The 20,257-nt window shown below is 42.1% G+C and overlaps 1 protein-coding gene across 1 annotated transcript in view; it reads right to left on the bottom strand.

The window, feature by feature from the left end:
• syt7b (synaptotagmin VIIb) overlaps positions 1-18,023 on the bottom strand; it is an 89,312-nt gene extending 71,289 nt beyond the window's left edge. Inside the window, exon 1 of the mRNA XM_062392987.1 lies at positions 17,770-18,023. Coding sequence (XP_062248971.1) covers positions 17,770-17,803 — 34 coding nt within the window. The 5' untranslated portion in view covers positions 17,804-18,023. The remainder of the gene's footprint in view (positions 1-17,769) is intronic.
• Between the last annotated feature and the right edge of the window lie 2,234 nt (positions 18,024-20,257).

Genomic DNA, 20,257 nt, shown 5'->3' with positions numbered 1-20,257 from the left:
CTGCATGTCAGACCACATTCATACCTCACTATGATCAAGGTTCCCTCAGTTTAAGATTGGAACTTATGAATTTTTAACTCACGGTGATCTGATTAGTGCCGGCAGAGCAGAGTGTGATCTGTGATGAAGAGTTTTCACACAGGCATCTCTGCCTTCTTCTTTGCCAAATCTTTCCTCAGGTTTAAGTTGAAATCTACACACTGCTTTGCTTCGCTTGTAATGCAGAAAGATCTACTCGTGGTTTTTAAATTTCTTCATGCTTCATTGCTACTTGAGGCAGCACCAGTGAATGCTACGTGTTTCCTGTGTGTGATCCCCCTTCAACATGTACTGTCCGTAGTTTTCGGGGCAACGGATCATTCGCTCTACAGAGACGTTGATCAGCTGCAAACCTCCATCCCTCCTAGACCTGTATGCCTCTCACGCAGGTCTGACTGCAGCCGACCCCTTCCACCATGGACACAAACAATTTGAGACCTTCACTGATGTAAAAAAACTACTTTAGCAATAGATCTATAAAAACTGTGTAAAATATTTCCAACGATGCATTTACCTAAAGCTGTGTTTTCCTTTTGTTTTGATCTGCAAATATGTTTTTTTTTTTCCCCTGAGCGTGTGGCTGCGTCTGAACAGACTCCCTCATTCCCTCCGCTGAATCAGGAGACTACAAATTTTCGTTCCAAAATGGAAGTTTAACAGTACATGAATTTTTACATCGGAGAGCCAGACACTCGTAACTGAAGACAGTAAAAAATATAAATATTTCAGACGCGGGATGAGAATTACTGCTGTGCGTTAAGTGTGTGTGGAGAGCCGCCCGGCTGACTGGGCCGCTGATTGGTTCTTTGTCAGGAAGCTACAACCTGGTTAACCAGAGGAGGAGGAGGAGGAGGAGGAGGGCTGCAGGGAGGGAGACCTGCTGATAACTCATCTCCCAGCGCAGCCACGCTGACCTCATTTGTTGCAGAAGTGTAATTATAAAATGTTGTATGTGTCATAGCGATGGCAGTTCTTTACTGGGGGATGGCAGGGGTGAATTTATAGTTACATTTTTCTTATTCTGTCCCAATTCTTAATTAGGTCGGTAAGAAAATTACATGGTTTTCTCTGATCTTGTAAAAAAATAAAAGTATAGGCTGCATTGTACCAACTTCCTTTGTTGCTGCCTCCTCTGAAGCTTCTTCTGGATCAGGCTGATGTAAAATAAGACAATATTGGATTTGTTAAAATAGCATTAAAGGTAAATGGAGGAGATTGTGATTACGGGCGAAGCTGTTTTGATAACATCATGAAACATCATGTAAGAAGAAGCCTGGCGATGGAAGACATTAGGTAGAAGAGAGTCTGATCCTGATTGGATCGTCAGAATTTGGTTCTGTAAAACTGTGGCCCTAAAGGTAGACCGTTTTTAAAAATGGAAATTGAGCTTAAATCCCTCGCCATGATTAATTCAACGCAGTCTCTAATATGTCATATCTAATTCATAAGAGAAGTCAAGATCTTCACACTGAGCTCTCCTTTGCAACAGCCAGGAGGCATGGGAGTGGTAACCTAATGGGCCTCGCCATTAAGTGCACGGAGCTGCTGGATATTAGCTACGATTTTCTGTGTTCTTTAAAGCTGTGTCTGTGAGGAATCAGGAAATGGATTAGCTCCATACGGACACAAAATGGCACCGATGTGGGACATAAAGGAAGATAAAGGTGCATCTGTTATTGTTGTGATAATCCAATTGTGGAACAAAAACCTTCAGTTAAAGAGATACAAGATAAAGAATGCTATGTTTTCACCCCTGTCTGTATGTTTATTGGTTTTAATGAGTCCAGCTTTATTGGACTTAAAGGAACTGTTGGCATAGGCTGATTTGGGGAACTGTGCTGTTATCTATAGTACCATGGGGTACACAGAGAACTGGAGAGGAGCACAAACACCTTTTGACCTGGCTCATATACTACCCATCCTCCCACTATGTTCTGTTCAGTCTAACACCTTCAGTATAATTGTTTTCAGCGACCAAGGAAGAACATGCATGTATGTAGGACTCAAACCTCCCTGGATCAAATCTTATTGTCTGACTAGTAAATTAAATAACACTTCCTCTCCATGCATTTTTAATATAGCCGTTTTCAGTCTCATGAGGTGTTTTGCTGGATGATGCATCAAATACTCTGCTACACTGTAACATTCTGATCCCTCTGTAAAATAAATACTGTTAAATCATTCATATCACAGGATTATATTCAAAATCCTATTTATTGTAAAATGTCTGTTTTAATGCAGGTTTCTCAGGCATAAAACTTTACTTGGTAAGTTGAATACTTTTTTTGTTTTGTTTTTATCCCATCACTTTGAATATATGTTGTTTACTGATTTTGTTTATGTCGGCATTGTTGTGCATGTGTGTCCCTTTGGGTGCGTATAATTACTCAGACATGCAAGGTGACTCACCAAAGAGTCGTGAGAGATAGTGGGGGATAAAGAGAGAGCGAGTAAAGAGAAGTGACAGCGGGATGGAGAGATGGAGTGGTGAAAGATTGAAGGGAGGAGAAGATAAATATTGACCTGAGTAGTAAAAAAAAATCTAATTGTTGGTTGAGGAGGGTTTAATGAAGCTGTAAATGACGAAATTATTATCATCTTAGTAGCTTATTAAGTTGTATAAATATGTAGATAGGCTCCTGCATGTACACAATGTGGCTGAGAAACCAATTACACCGACTGAGATGATAAGAGACAAACTATGCTAATGTTAAATTTAGCTCATTATAATAAAATTATATTGGTTCCCTATGTGGTGTGCGAGACCTCGTCAGTCAGAACCAGTTTTTTCGAGATTGCCATCGGAACACTGCAGTTCCAAGGTGGAAATATTTAGCTGTGACGTTTTCTGCTTATTTCACTCCTCTGTATATCTTGTGAAAGAATATCTACAGGGTTAAAAACTAGATTTCCATGGGATTTAATTGGGTCTTTCAACATAACATAATGGTCAGGAGCTTTTTTAATGCAAAGCCTCTTTGTGCCAGAGGGTCAAAAGAGTACATGTGCGATCACCTGTAACTGAAAAATAACTTCTTCTCTTTTTTATTTCCTCTTATCTTGTGCCGTCCATTCAGCTTTAAAGTTAATCCACCAAAGCATTGAATCCTGAATACTGTATACATTTTTCAATCCACAGCCAAGAGGGCAGATGTATAACAGAGCCTCCGCAATATACTGTTCACTCTGTCAACTAATGTATAGTTTTCAGTGAATCACGGAAGCAAGGCAAACACTGTGTCTGAGTCTGTGAAACCAAAATAAATTATAAAGTGCATCAGAGCTTTGATCAAGTGAATCTGGACGAATGTTTGGACAGACGTTGAAACTTGTTCCGGGGAAGAGAGGAAAACAAAGTACTGAATATAGACGTCTGTGTGTCTCATACTAAATTTAATCCATTGTATATCAATGTGGAATCTGCAGTCTTAACTTGTTTTGTATGTTTAATGTCTGTTCATCCATCTTTTGTGGATTTAATACAGTTTAGCCAAAAGAGACGACAACCAAAGGCTCACTTTGACTTTTGTCCATCTCGAATACTTCTCACTCTAAATTTTGTGGGTATATGGAGGATTTTTAAATGTGGGTAAACCCTGGAAAAAAGATTTCCCCCAAGGTGAGTAATCGTCAAAACCCCTTGGAAACCAACGAAGAAAAATTAAGGACTGTTGCATGTTGTTCCAAAGATCAATAAGAACACAAACATCCATGGATATTTACGTGCAAACACCTTAAAGTTCAATACACGACATAATGTCATGCTTTAAAAGGTGCAGTGTCAGCATCTGGACTCCCAAAATAAAAAAAAAAACATATTCACCCAGGTGCCATGTTTCCATCACTGTTGATTAAAGCAGGAGCAAATAAAAACCTGTGCCCAGAAGAGTCATTTGACCCGGGAGTGAATGTCGGTTGTAGCCATTCGCAAAGTAGACAAAAAGCCAGACGGGTGTTAGCAGCTTTTTGACCAGTGGAAAAGGGGCTTCAGTCTTATACAGTAGTTTCTATACACAGGCTGCTCTCTTTCTACAATAATATCCAGCTCTCTGATCTCTATCCCTCTCACAAAAGTCCAGACACACATACACACACACACTCACACACACACACACACATTTTCTGTCACACTCATCCTTTCTAGTGTGCTATTTTTTGCCATTTCTCTCTGCCTCTGTGTGTCTGCTGTCTGATCCATGCAGCGTGCCATTGTTTCATAATTCCTGGCCCCAGTGCCACAGCGATCTTGGACAACATCACAAGGATCAAACACTGCACACACTGTGTCGAGCATGGATAGTGTAACACAAAGAGACACAGGGAGGAAAGAAAGGAGGGGAAACTGATGAGTGGAGAGATGGCAAAATGAATTACTTTTTGCCTCGGATAGTTTTAAGTAGATCATTTAATCTAATGATGTACCCGAGTTATTCTTCATAATCAATATGTTTTCTGTCGGAGATATTGAATATTTTTCCACTGTTAATAAACAAACACAGCTGCTCTTCCCTCAGGTGCACCTTTTTGCTGAGGACATGATAGCGCCATGACAATTCTGGATTTGTTTTTGTATCCTGTTAATCCAGCTCGGGAAGAAAAAAAAAGCCCACGTGGTCACTTGATGGCTCCTCTAAATTATTCAAAGCATTTACTTATAAATAAACACGGACTGGCCCTGTAGCCAGCTGTCTAGTTTCCTCTCCTGTAACTCTCGAACCTCCAGCAAACCAATCAATCCAAACAAGTGAACGGGCGAACCCCTTTCATGTCGCCTTCACTGTACCTCCCCATAAATCTCACTGTGTCTGGCTCTCTGTCCCTCCCTCGCCAACACTACTTTCACAGCTTTTGTTTTAGCCAAGCTCGTGACATTTGTTGGTCAGTCTGTTGGTCAGGTCCCGAAGGTCCAGATGGATGTACTCTAACAAACTATTGGAAGAATTGCCCTTCAAATTGAAAGGTTTCCAGATGGTCAGGCGGTCAGGCGGTGAGCTGGTGTGGCGTTTAGCACCGTCGCCTCACAACGAAATGAATCTGGGTTCGGCCGGGTTCTCTCTATGTGGAGTTTGCTGGTCTTCCTCGTGTCTGTGTGGGTTTTCTCCAGGTACAGTGAACTGTGGGAGGATTAAGTTGATCGGAGACTCTAATGGACTGTTGGTTTGAATATGAATGTGAGTGGTTGTTTGTCTCGCTGTGATTCGCTGGAAGCCATGCAGGGTGTACCCCGCCCTCTCGTCCAATGTCAGTTGGGATTGGCTCCCCTGCGACCCTTAAAGGATAAGCACTATACATAATGGATGGCCGTTTTCCAGAGGGAGAACACTCAACCTCTAACTTTTCCTCTTGCCCTCCTGCTATCTCCTCCATGCTCTCGAGACTTTGCAGGGAGATACAGCACACTTTATTGTGTCCACATGCATGGATGTGGAGGAGCTGGACGTTCTATGCAACGTGATTGGGCTGCAGGTAGCACCTCATGCTGCCAGTAGTGACAAGGACACAAGCAGAACACAAAACTGGAGAAGATCAGTCAGGAAGGAAAAGTAGAGAGCAACTGTCTGTGGCCCTCACATGTAAAAACATTCCCTTTTTTGCTTTTGCCTCCATTGAACCCGTCGTCACTTTGTTTGCACCAAAGCAGGTCAAATTGATTCACAATCACCTGCACGCAGTGATGATAGCTCCCTAAAATGAAGCCAAAATGTCTTGATCGGCCCCTGGTGGTTGCCTGCTGTATAGCATACTGATGCATATTTAGGGTCTCAGCTGGGTCTTTTCTTCTATATCTTCCTTCTCTACATGTCAATCTCGATCACTAAATGGGCCGTGTTAAAGAATCACAACCACTTAAGGCCTGTATTCACTCAAGGCTTTTCAACCCAGTGTTTCTTCTTTTCATTGAAATACATCCTGTAAATAAATGATGATTCATACAAAGATGTGAAATCTAAAAAAAGCATTCCTCCGAAAAAGTGTAAGAATCAAATGAGCAAATCTAAAAGAGTGGAAAATGACACGAAAAGAGAGAGCGCAGTATGATTCCTTTTTACTCATTGTATCTGCAAGCCGACACCGAATCCTTTCAAAGGACAAACAGCTTCATTTCGTTGCACTGAGTCAAACATATCAAGATATCTAACATCTAACATCTACTTTAAGGGAAATCTACAGACATGCATGTTTTGACTGACACACAAACGAGTCCACGTTTAATGTTAAAAACAGTGCTTTGGTCAAAATATGCTAAAGTATTTCAAACACAGAACATCATAATGTAGGCAGGTTGATTTGGGACAACAACAAAAACAACCAGCCAGCTCCTGAAAAACTCCTTTTCTACACTTAGTTTTGAAACTGATTTTGACTGACTAATAAGTGCGCTTGATTATTGTTCCGATGTACTGGCTTGTGGACATGCAGGTTTTTTGGGGAATTGTACACGCAGGACGTTGCAGCGGACATTAGGATTTTCAATATTAAAAAATCTGCTTGAGGGCTGGAATTGTGCCGAGGGCCTAATGTGGCTATTGGAGTTTGACATTTACATTCCAGATGAATGCAGACATATCCCCATGTTTTCTTATCTCAAATTCACTTCTGCTTCGACTGGTTCTCCTTTCTCCAAAACTCTCAATGGAGCGTCATCATTGCCTTCCGTCCCCCCTCTCCCTCCCTCTCCATTTGTCGACACCTTCCATCACTATTATTCAAGAATTAGCAAATCATTTTAATGGATCTGGACACACAGGATAAATAAACACAATGCATTAAAAGCAGGGGGAGGGAAACGGAAGTAGAGAGGCGCACAGGTGACTTTGGAGCAGGAAAACATCAGCTAGACATTGATACAAACATTGATTGTCACACATCATTGGCGTATGCATGTGCACCCTCATTTACAAAAGTGATTGGGCCCTCCATTATGCCAAATTGTAAACAAACACACACTTACATTCCTCAATCTCGTTCCTCAGGGGAGAGAATATATAGATTGCTGGTAATGAGAGCGAGGCAATTACAACCATCAGTGTGCAGGTGGTGGGCGTTTAGCTGTAATGGAAAGTATGACTGGTTTGTACCGGGAGCATGTGCCGGGTCATGCCTGGCTTTTAAAAGCACTTCATATTGTAGACTTGCTTAATATAACTATTTGAATTTTATATATAGCTTTCTGTGTGAATCCTGACTGGCAACACAAGCTACAGACGATAAGAACTATCCTCTGGTGCTGCTTTAAGACATGCTGTGAACTCAAGACTCTTCTGGAGGAGATGTATATGGGAATGCAGGAGTTTTCACAGCCGCCCTCCGAGTAAACATTTTTGGAGAATGTGCAAGCGAGTGTGAGAATACAGCAGGCATGTATCGGAATTGTCATCAAGTGGGCATGTTAACGCAGTTGCTAAATAGCGACGGTCAAAAAACAGGAACAGTTTGATTCAAGAGCTTTAGGGGATAAGAACTGACGCCAGTGTCCGTGTGCCATTATCAAAAACACATTATTCCCGCAGCATAATTGTTAAAGTTTTAATGTCCTGCCTCCTGAACACTCTGGACATTTATTTAATATAGTGAATGTGTTTGACTCTGACGACCTCATGCTGTATTTTTCATGTGCAAACGGAATATTTCATGAATTAAAAGAGCTCAAAGGAGAGCAGATAAATGATGAGAGAGAGAAGGAGAGAATAAAGTCTATATTTGTAGACAGTTGTAACACAGGTTTTGTGAAAAAAGAGCAATGTTCGAAACAATAGAGAAGCAAATATACGAGAAAAGTAAATTTCTGTTTAACCTACTCAGAATTATCTTCAAATAATTCTCCCCCTCTGTAACAGTCCGTCCGGTCTGTTCTTCAGGAGCGAGGCTGAGTCACCCCGGTGCCCTCGGAGCCTCGGGAGGAGAGCGCTGCTGCACATGTTCAGCTGCTGCTCGACGGCCCTGAGACGGACACGGCGGCCTCACAGTGACCAAGAGCCTGGAGGCTGCGGCAGACATCATGCTCGAGGACTCTCTGCGAGGCCAGCTACCTCATCCAGCAACCTAGACCGCTGTTTCCATCAGTGGGGTGAAGCAGGAGTCAGGGTTGGCGTGCGTCAGAGCAGAGTGGAACTGGCAGCTGAAGGTTGACTAGGAAAGTAGCTCAAATTCTCAGACACTGCGGAGTGTGGATTATCAGGTCAGACATTGTGCTTCTGTCTGAACCAGCGAGGACGGGAGGTTTTTGTATTCCTCAGCCTCTTCAGCTGAGTGTTTGATGGCAGGGATGAGCCGGAGAGGGCAAACAGGGCAAACGATAGCTTCACTAGAGTGAGACAATTCATTTATTGATTATTTGACAAGTCACTCGTTAAGCGAACAGACAACCTACAGCCATGTGACCAACTTTATGACACAGTAGGCGTAGCAGTGCTTTGGCATGTAAGCTAACCAGCATGCTAACATATTTCTCACATTGAAATTCACTCAACATGCTTATCTTAAGCATTAATTGTATTGAAAGTTGAACAGGGTATCTCCCCTTCCTCCCACTATCCAGAAACGAAGCCAAAATATCCCTGATACAAACGCCGTCATCCTGCACATTTGGAGCTAGAGTCTGCACAGTGGTGATCAGGGTAGTATTGAGGTCCTACCGATACACAGGGTCGACCCTTTGCATGTCAACAGTAGTTATCTATCTTGACATTTCACTGCTGCTTTTATAGAATCGAAAAAACTTATAAAAAAACAATCCTATCAATGTACCTATGACATCTTTGGGGTAAAAAATTATTTGACCTGTTAGTTTGGTCCATGTCCCATCGGTGATATGGAGGAGGCAGATTTAATGACCTCCTCTGCAGCCAGCATACAGGGAGCGGTCAAGATGTTAGCTGGCGAGCTAGCCGAGGGGGGACGCTAACCAGCCGGGGGGGCGGGGTGAGAGGCGGAGGAAACAGAGTCTGCAAGTGGCCTGCGAGTGGAGGTCAATCTTAGGAGGGCTGTTTTAGACAGGGTAAAAAGGGTGCTGTTTTAAATGATCCTTGTGGTATTTTGACCAAAAAATGTTACAGACACTTCATTAAGACCCCATGGAACCATATCAACTGTGGTAAAATGGGCATAATATGTCCCCTTTAAAGGACATCACATGTGATCACCTCTCACTATTTCGTACATTCTATAAATAAAATAATGGATCAATTATTCAGAAGACAAGCAATCAATTAACTGATAATAACAACCATCGAAGCAGCTTTAAGACTTACAAATGTACTGTATACTATCGAACAGTATAACACCCCGCTGTATTTGCCATATTAGTGTGGAATAATTTATTGACCCCTGCAGCTGAAAGCCAGATCAAACAGCAAACACTGGAGAGTGATTGAGGTGATGATGTGATTCAGTCTGATTCTCGATACCGTCGTACTGCACAGCTAATCAAACACGGTCCTGCAACTGTGTGACCTGTTCCTCACCCCGGATTTAACAGAAACCAATTCTGGTGAGTAGTTTAAGACAAATTTGGCAGAAAGGTTGGTACTTCAACTGAGCAGTGTACGTCTCCTGCACTATACAGCAAATAGTAAGCCTCTTCAGCATGTATACTCAACTGCTCTCTCTTCAGGGTCCTCAAATCCTGAGTACAACCGGCCCCCAAGGACTCCCAGGCCTACAGACAAGCTACCTGGACACCGGCGGATTCCTGCTCTGCCGTCTTGGTGACGCTCAGATTAGGATTTCTGATGTGCATCACACAAAGTAAAACCTAATTATCTCTGAACTAAACATTTGTGCTACATTTAATAGTCCCTGAGAGCGTCTTTGCATTGGCTTATTTAATTATATTGCGTCTCTGCTACCTTTAATGAATAATTTACCAGGCAACCATGAATGTTTTTGCTGGGAACTAGAATCCCAAACTGGATCAAATGGAAGAGCAGGGTATCACGTTATAGGCATCAGGGTTCGTTAGTATTCCAATGCATTATCACAACATCGCAGATGAAACAATAAGGGAAAAAAGGGGAGGGTGGATGGAGAGAGTTGGTGGAAGAAGTTGAAGGTTGAAAGAGTAACAGAGAGTTGAAAAGAAGGGTAAATAGAAGATTGAGCTTAGAGGAAATGAAAGGCTGTGAGCATGACGGTGACAGCAACGCAGTCTGTGAGATCACTGACAGCTTTTGTAAGGCCAAGAGTGTTTGTACGTCTTTGTGCATGTACACGCTGACTCCATTCTCTGTCAGCCCTGTATTGGCAGGAAGATGCTGTCTGTGCGTAGCTCTGTCTCACCATCTGCTCCTGGCTAGACCGCTGATATCTGCTCCCATAATATCCCGTTCGCCTCACTCAGTCTAGGTGGGGTGCAAATATATATTTATCTGGATCATTCCTTGATCGGTGTGATGCATCCATCAGTCATCCATCCTCTAAGCCAAACATCCAGCAAGCTATACCACCGAATTAATCTTAGTGTCCTGTTCAATAAAACAGGCAGAGCCAAGGGGCACTCCTACTCTTAATGCGACAGTGCTCCCTCTGTCAAGCCAACATCCTGGGCAGGACAACAAACCACAAATAGCCCTCCCACTTACTCATCCGGAGAGCCTTACAGCGTCACATGAGACCGCTGTGGTTTGAGGCAGGAGTCCCCAAAAATATATCTGTTCCTCCAATCCTACGGAGGAACCAAAATGAAGTTATCAGGACTTAAGTTTGTGGATTTTTCCCATTGGTAGCTAAGAGATCAACAGGACATGTCAATCAGAGGGCCTGTCCTTATCCAATATTCCTCATTGTTCAATCAGCTGTTAAAAAATGCGATGTCTGCTGTAATGAGGGTAACAAATGGCAGTTAGGATATTTTTTGTTTCCACACAATGAGCCCTTCTGCTCGGGGCACCTGTTCTGAGCTGGGGGAGAGTATCTGGAGGTGATAACTCACATGTCTGCACACAACAAGCTGTCCTCCCAGGGAGAACCGTATACCATCCTTTGTTTCTGCTGGTGCCCCAAAACAACATGTTTCCGTTAAAGTGACAAAGCCCTCCAGCAGCCACACAGATCCCTTCACACGCTCCTCGTGAGGCTCACAGCGAACGGGTGAAAAGAAAAAGCTGGTAAACAACCTGTGACACGAGGTGGTCAACACCGTCCCCAGGCCAGGAGCTAGAGACAGAGTGCAGAGGGAGCCCAGAATAACTCAACCAAATTCTGACATTTGCGTCCCCCTCCTGAAAAATTCCGGAGGATGTCCGGAACGGGAGCTTTAAAGTCCCCCTAAGTGTTTAAACCTGTAAACACATCTCTCATTGTGCCTTACATATGATAAAAGAAATAGATTGAGTGAAAGTAGAACCACTGGCTGAGTAGCTCCCCCGTAACGCTGCCATAAACAAATGACCGTCTGATGACAACGGATTCAGACAGCCAAGGTTTGTGATGTCACAAACCTAAGAAACCAATCCTGAGAACTTGTAGGTGGAGCCAAGTATCTGGAGAAAGACTCCTCGACTGCAGGTGGTTATGAGGGTGGGGAGACTGGGAGCAGGGGCGGGCCCATAGAGCCATATTCATATATCTCAGTCACGAAAGGAAGGAAGGTGTAAAGTAACAGCAGAGACATTTTTGAGGCCATGAGGAAGATTTAATAACGACGAAGCTTTGGATTATTTTATTTTGAGGAGTAAAGAGGAGTTTTAAGTGGTTAAATAAGCTTCTGGAGTGAGACTTAAATGTGTTGTTATCAGCAAACAGAAGAGCATCATCCTCGAGAGCCGTAAAAATGAACCGGGATCAACAACAGGACACATTCAGCTCTTTGCTTCGTCCTTCTTTCCTCCGTTTTTCAGCTCTAGATCGTTTCTGTGTGCCGTGTGTGAAGACCAGCATTGCTTCAATGAGTTCACTGAACAAGAGGCACGGTGCATGTCTCGTTCTCTGTTTTACTTCCTGCTCAAGAGTACTCACTACTCACAGACATTATGTAGATGCACTCAAAATCTAAACTGCCTCTCTCTTTTTGCTCTTTGTCTCTGTCTCCAATTATCTATTTCTGGATATCTCTACCTACCCCCTTAGATATCTGCCAAAACCATTTTCAACCCACACTGCTGATACAGGGGTGGGCTCCTTCTCTTCATGCAACCTCATCCAGATTACAAAATCGACTGCACCATCTCTGTTCTCCTCACACGCAGCTACTTATCAATAATTGTGAGTTACAAAGTAAAAGCCCAGACAAGATGGCAACCGGGGTCAAGTGAGAGGAGAGACGATAATATCATCTGAACATATAGGAATAGAATTCAGAGTAAACTTTATAGCTGCAAACTGACAAACTGAATCAGGGAACGTCTCAAAAGTGCTTGCAATAAAGCAAACAGAGCTTTTTTTGTTTCACCGACCCTTTTCAAGAAACTTTATTGTCGTGGATATTGTCCCTTCGCGTTACACAACCTCTTCCACTTCTGAAACAGCAACAGGAAACCAACAGCGTTTTGTCTTTTAATTATAACTTATTTTCCGGGCAGCTTGTTGGGACATCAGATGCTCCTCTTGGAAGAACACTGTGAGAATATGATCCAATTTGCCAGGGATTTTATTCTTCTGTCCATAGCTTTGGCATGTCTTACGTGAGTGTCTCTATATGTCAGCCACATGACAGGCTGAGGACCTTTTCAGGGTGTTCCCCATCTTCTCGTCCAGTTCCAGCTGGGATTGGCTCCAGCCCATTACGACCCACGATAAACAGGATGGATAGATTTCTTATAATGGACAAACTTAACAATCGTCACGAGCCAAGCATAACCTCCAGATTTTAACAGTCATCCTGCAGTATGACACACATTATTCCCTCTGTGAATATTTCTCCATAGTGCACCATCTTTTCACATCTTTATTTAAAAGCTGGGGTTTTAATACAGATCAGGTTTTATCTTTTGACGGCACATATGTGAGAAATAAATGGAGGAAGAATATATTTTTGCAGAAAATGAAGCAATTGAGAGAACCTCAAGAGGTATAAATGAACCCAGATATTTTTTAGACACAAATATCGCAGCTTTGTCTCCAAATACAACCAGAGCTTGAATAAATGTACGATTAATCTCACATCTTGATGATTTGGGTATTTTTATTTACACATGCTGGACGATGACTTCGATCCGGATCATACATCACAAGAGAAATCAATGTGACAGTTTTCCGAAACGCTCAGGAATTTATCTGTCCAAGCCGGTGCACCACACAAAAAAAATAAAACCCATCTCTGTCCTTCTCTGTGACACATTTGTGTCATTTTATTTGCGCCCCTCTGTCTGACTTTTCTATTCAGCTATTTGTGATGTGATCCTCTATCATCCTCCTCTTTGGTTGTAAAAATGTGTGCAGCTAAGTAGAACAGAGCAGAGCATTTTCCTTTTCATGGCCTCACCGTCTGCTCCCTGGAGTCTGTAAATCCAAGTGGCTTGCTTCCCAACACTGAGTCAAACAGGGAATAAAAATACCCTCAGTTCAGACTCTATTAATTACTGCTCTGTCTCTTCCTTCTCTGCTGCAGTTTGTTTCAAACTACTAATAAGATTCCATCCCATTACATTTGAATCATAATACTAATTAAATGTTTCCCGGAATGTGAACGCTACTAATATTAAGCAATTATTTCTGACAGTTCATGAGACAGATTAATAATGATTCTCTGTTGCACATTGCACTGAGCCCTACTTGAAACCTGGCATTTACACCTAGTCTGTTGTGGAGAGATTACAACAATGCTGCACAAAGACCTGGAGACACTATGAACTGTATCGCTCCCTTTGCTCCACGATGCAGTCACTCCTCTCATTAATCACAAACTTTTCTGGATACGCAACTGTCTGTGCTCTTCTGCAGAAACACACAAAACTACCTGTGGATTGCAGGTTAATCATTTCATACTTACACCATAGATGCCCAATATTTGTGAAAATTAACAGTTCAGAAACCATAGGAGTTGCATTACAAAATATAAAGGCATTCATTGACATTGTCAAAATGTTTCCCAGAATGCTTGCGATTTTTAACACCAATGTTAAAAGTACTTAACTTTCTCTAATAAATAATAATTACCCTACGAGAAGCTGCTAACTGTTACATTACCTGCTTTTTAAAGTTCACTACCCGGCAACTTCGGATACTTTGATAACAATTTTTTAAATATATTACATAATACATTTAATATCAATAAAAAATAAAGTCTAAAATAAGGAAAGTAACAAAAACATTTAACAAATACATTTTATATTCAAGCTACAGAAATCCATTGAGACGGGAGACAAGAGGTTGGAGCTTCTCCCTCATCATGTTTCCTGAGAAGCAGGATACACTTTACACAGGTCGTCATTACCGAGCTAAAGCATATAGACTGTTCTCTCATATTCAAATTATCTGGTAATTTAGATTCTCCAAAAAACATAACCTGCATTGTTTACCTGTTTCCAGAAAAAATGCCTAAATTGTTTGCTTCCAAGATTTCTATTCACATCTTTTAACTTGTAAACAAATGTCACCTTGTACATTAGAAAACAGGATTTGGTATCATTTCATCCATTTTCTTGGAAAAAAAACAACAATTGAACAGATTAAATCAGGAAAACAATCATTAGATTCACTATTCTTGTTTTGACGTAATAGTGTCATCACTGCCGCACCAAAAATACAGTTTACACAAATACCAATTGATGGTAATGAACAGAAGTGAAACTTTTCAGACTACATAACTAATAACTTCTGCGGCATATTTATTCACTTATATTCTACATTTATCATGAGAAAAGAAACTACAGCTCATTCGTGGTCTCTCGGGCAACAAGTAGAACAAATGATTTCACCCACTGAATAAATGATAACACGATAAATCTTTATCCTAAGAGATTAACAGTTACTTTTGTTTTTAATATAAATTACAGATGGCTTTGTAAAAAATAACAAAAAACTTCTTGCATCCCTCAAGAATTCCTCCTGAAGTAGATTATCTCTGCAGGAAAACTTGTTGAACTTATTTCTGCACCGGCTGTGAAGGGTAATGCATAAAGACACTTGAAGCCGGAGGCTGAGCTATAACATTTTTGGTAATGAATCTGGGGTATTGATCCAATTCATTGTGACACGGCAGACAGCCCATGAGCATGAAAAAAACATTTGTTTCAGCAGAGAGTTTAAGTCTTAAACAGGCCAAGGCTCACAAAACATTAAAGAAATTCAGACTGTCAACCAGGAAATATTACTATATTAACTATTTAGGTTTCAGGTCATCATGAGTTGGTTTTATGGATGTAGAGTTTACCACAATATGGTCATTTCTAAATTACATTGCTGTGTGCGTATATAATTCATGGAAATGTCAACATCTGCTCTTATAGTTGTAGCTATGTACTATATACATTTCGTACTTATAAATATTTATCATGTTTATTTTATACATAATGTGGTTGCTATATTTTTCTCCACTATGGATGAATGAATTGAGTTCAACTGAGCGGTATAGCTTGCTGGATGTATGGCCGGTCCATAAATGATGATGATGATTTTATTTGATCAGTGGTAGTGTTATTACAGCCCAACCAATATGTATATATAGGTATAAATAGCCTATATACGCAAAAATGTATGTAATTGAGGCTCAATATTTTACAGCTCGTCTGCAAGCTTTAATATAAAAAAGTCAAAATATAAAGAAAACAGTAATGCAACCAAATAAAAGGATTCTTGAAATAAGCAAATATGTGCATATCTTTTCTGCATCGTTTAATCTGGAACAAAAAAGTTTTCATATCAGCAAACAATTACAAATTTGTCTGGGAAAGGCTTTTATCGTTAGTTTCCATCCAAATGAACAAATGTATTGGTCAGGCTCTAGTTGTTAGTGCAATTATTATCATTAGTAGTAGCAGATATAAAAGTATTGAAATAGCAATGTTTTTTTCCAGTATTATGTAATTTTTCTTTATAAGGTGGGGCTGGACTCTGATGACTCTGCTATAATGTTTCACCTTTTAACCACGGCCTTCTCTCTCTCTCTCTCTCTCTCTCTCTCTCTCTCTCTCTCACACACACACACACAAACACACACACACACACACACACACACACACAGCCACACCTGTCATGTAATCGTGAAATCACTTCTAGTTGCAGATTGTGACTCATCTTTTTGTCCCCGGTGAATCCACACGTCTGGCAGTGAGGTCGCAAGGACATTTCGGATGAGGGGGCGATGCGGTGTGTGGGTCACCACTCGGCACATGAGGGAACTCCTCACTGAACAACAGCACGTTCTACAGCTGCTAAAAACAAAGATATTAGCAGCCCATAAAACTTGACAGCTGCACATAAAAAAAATGAAATGCTGTGGTCCCTTGGCAGCGGTATCACATCATTATCGGCCTGAGTATGTGAGGTCCTTGCCACCCCACGCCCGCCAGCTGGACTCTATTGGACCGTTCAAATCACAACTCAACCGATCGGTTTCGATCAGTCTAGCACACGTAACATCTATCCCTCACTTATCGGTTTTTAATGTGTCTCAGCCTCTTTGTTTTACTTTTAACCTTTCTTTGGCTGTATTGATGGGGCTTTACGTCTCCTAATACGATTTCAATCCTTGGTTTTACTTTAATTATTCGTGTGTTTATGATATTTGGTAAGGTGTCCTCGGGTGTCTAGAAAGCATCCTAAAATAAAATGTATTTTCATAAAAGAAGAGTTTACGTAGAGATGTCTGAAGTGTTCTTACCATTTTAACTTTAAAATACTGATATCTCCCTTGTTTTACATTGATATTTACAATAAAAGCGTGTTTCAACAATACATGCAATAGACAATCCAAGACTGCAGGTCAAACAGGGCAGATGATGGTCATATTACATGTCTAGTCCACGTCCCCTGTCATTTGAATTGTGTGTAACTTAGTTCATGTGGGTGTGGTGGACACAAGTCAGGTTCTGCTGCTGTTTATTTATTCACATTTATTAAGACATTGGCTGCGTCATGTCTACAGACATCCAGGGGCACATCTGCTTCAGCATCAGGTGTTAGTCGGTGACCTCGACCTCGGTTCACACAATGAGAGTAAAAACACACCGTGTATGGCGCTGGCAGAGGCATGAGAAGCTTTTTACTCCACCGGTATATCCTGATGTGGGGGGGCTCGTGTCATTACCACAGCGTCTGCTCCCTAATTCTCCCCTCCGACCACAACCGAGGACACACACTCACACATCTCATTTATACAGACAACAGTGCAAACACCGCACAAAGCCGCGGCAGCCTGCACGCTCACAGCACCGACATCACCGCCGATGGATGGATGACCTTGTGCGTTCACGCTCAGGTCACCTCGAGCGAAAAAGCGTCCACGGTGAATCCACACCGGAGTACAACAAGTGCTCCGGCGGCTGCTCTGCTGTCTGACACACAGTCACTACACGCTGCCACCTTGGAGGGGTGTATGCAACACCTCCTCGCTGCCATCCAGTGCGGTTTTAAATGGTGAAAGCAGGAATTATACAATCAGCATCAGGACCACCACCACCATCAGCTCGCTGGAATGACCCCCACTCAGCATCAGCACTTGACATCAACATGACACACTCAAGGGCATCCGGCAAACCAACGCGAGAGCTTTGAACTACACAGGGAGCCCGGGTTGAAATGAGCCTCTATCCATCCACACGGATGCCCGCGGGAATCTGTTTTTTTCCTCACCTTTGCTGTTGTCTTCTTCTCTGTTGAGATGCATGACTCTTCTTACAGTGTCGCGCTCATTTAGGCTTCAAGCTGTGCTCTTGACCAAAGAGTTCTCCGCGTAAACTCTTATTCCAGTTCTTCTGAGGTCCAATGTTGCGCGCTTATTGTCTCGCTCGTCTGGCACGCATGGACGCGCCTGCACTTGTGCGTCCGCCTCCCCTTGTTTGGTGCCGGAGCAGGTAGTCTAGGTGTTATGGGGAGTCTGCATGTATTTGGTCTCTCTCACTTTCTTCCCCCTCCTCTGCCTCCCTCAGTGTGTCTCCCTCTCTGACTTGCTGAAAGGGGATGGTCGCGGCGGAGCTTTTAGGGAGGAGACGGCTGGCAGACGGGCGGGGTGACGTGAAGTAAGTCGGTAGGAGGTCGTCTCCTCTCAGCTGAGGCGAGGGATCGGTGCGCCCTCGGAGGTGTTGACCATTTCACCAGAGGTCTTCAGCCACTCTCACACCACACCGCACACTGACGTGCAGCACATTTGATCAGAAACAACATCAGGATGCTGTCATGCGTAATTCGCGTCTCTACAAAGGCCAGTATCGCTAATGTATACAACCAAAACGCAATGGCATCCAGCTCCCAGCTGCTTGTAGCCACTCCATTCGATCAAAAACAGTAATTGTGACAGAGAGATGATTCCAATAATCAATACACGTCCGTCTATAGGAGTGTATAGATTATAGTATGGAACTGTGCCGCGGCTCTGTGAGAATAAGAGCGCACGTGAAACCACAAGTATAAAGCCATATCTGGTACTGTGGCCGGCACCCACGCGAATTCATGCTTTGTCACAATCGCCACCTAATGTATCGTTCACTGCAATGGCTGTGATTTCACCGTGAGATCAATAATCAATAGGATCCGTGTGAGAATCGCACATTTTTACGCACAACCTTCAGAAGTTGTTGGGGCTTCGCTGGATGTCTCGCTCACGTGTTGAGACTCTGTAGAGCTTTTGCATTAGTGTCAGTGTCATGGGCAGCGCGCGTGCTTTCATCATCATCATCATCATCATCATGCCATTACAACCAACAGGCCCGTGCACAGGATCATTTACTCACCGTTCACGTTCGCCTAAAGCCACGAGTCTCACACGGCTCACTGGCGGTCTCTAGTGGCGAGTGTCGATCAGTGGCAGTCATGTGGACGTAACTGATGGAGATCGTTCTCATCTTGGGCTGTTATAAAAGACATTAATGGTTGTTTTAGTGGGATACTTTTTAAAAGTAAAGGGTGCTGATATGTTGATCTTGGATTACGTTAATGGAATTGATCTTGACCATAATCTTTGACTAATACAATTTACAACCTGGATTTAGCGTCTCACTGGCAGTAAAATGTACCATTCCATATTAAAGATTAAAGCAATTATTGTGCTAGTAATGCAAGCATTAATGGGCATTTGTCTTTCACTGGCATGTGGCACAGTGCAATACATTGCCCAGAATACATAATCAGAAAAATATGTAAATACTGTATGATAACTGGAGTAAAAATGTAGGTTTTATTGACCTGTGAAATAAAAATCTAAATGTTCTTGGTGCCTGCTCAGCTCAGTGGATTCTTAAGATCGTCCTTTGTTGCTATTGAGTTTTATAATGGCAGTGTGGGATTTAAAAAAAAAAAGAGGCATTATGTTTAGCTAACGTAAGTAATAAGATGTATTCCATATATTAGTATATGTGTTCTTCTTCAGGAGAATTTGAAATAAACAGGAGCTCCTTTGTACAATTAAAGGGAAAAGCTTTTAAGCTTGTAATGGTCAGCTGATCACTCACATGATTGTACTGCATCGAAATCTTAATTTATTTATTATATCGTATCTATACTTAATGATTCTACTGCAAGTCTGGAAAATCTTCAAATTACACCGAATAACTTGTTATATAAGATCTTGAATAAAACAAAGCTTAAATCTTATCGACAATATGTTGTAACAGCCTTTTGCCAGTGAACGGGGGAGGGGGGGGGTGGATTCTATCCATCCTTTTTCAGAAGAAAAGCCCATAGAAACATGCTTGACATGTCTTGACATTTGTTTTTCGATAAGGCACATCTGTATCTTGGGAAACATATGTTCATCAGTTTCGTGCTCTGCTGTGTTGGATCTCATTTTGACACTAGTTCCTTTGTTCTCCCACAGATCGCTGTGTGACACCTCTCTCGTGACTGCCCTTCTGACATCTTGTGTGATTTTCGTGCAGGGCAGATAGTCCTCTGTTACAGCCCTGCTGGTTCTGCTTTGTGGCACGAGAGGAATCTTCTTAATCTATTGTTTTCACAAAGCATTCATCCTTGAGACATTCGACACAGACGGCTTTTTCCAACTCCATACTTCACATTGCATCAGCTCTCTTCCTCACGCCCTCTTTTTTCTCCCACTATCTCTGTGATGAATATTTATTAGCCTGTCACACGGTCTTCTCTAAACTCAAAACAACACATTCATCAG

Source organism: Platichthys flesus, chromosome 1, assembly GCF_949316205.1.
Source record: "Platichthys flesus chromosome 1, fPlaFle2.1, whole genome shotgun sequence".
NCBI lineage: Eukaryota > Metazoa > Chordata > Actinopteri > Pleuronectiformes > Pleuronectidae > Platichthys > Platichthys flesus.
Note: the sequence above shows the minus strand (reverse complement) of the source record. Positions and strands in the feature narration are given on the sequence as shown.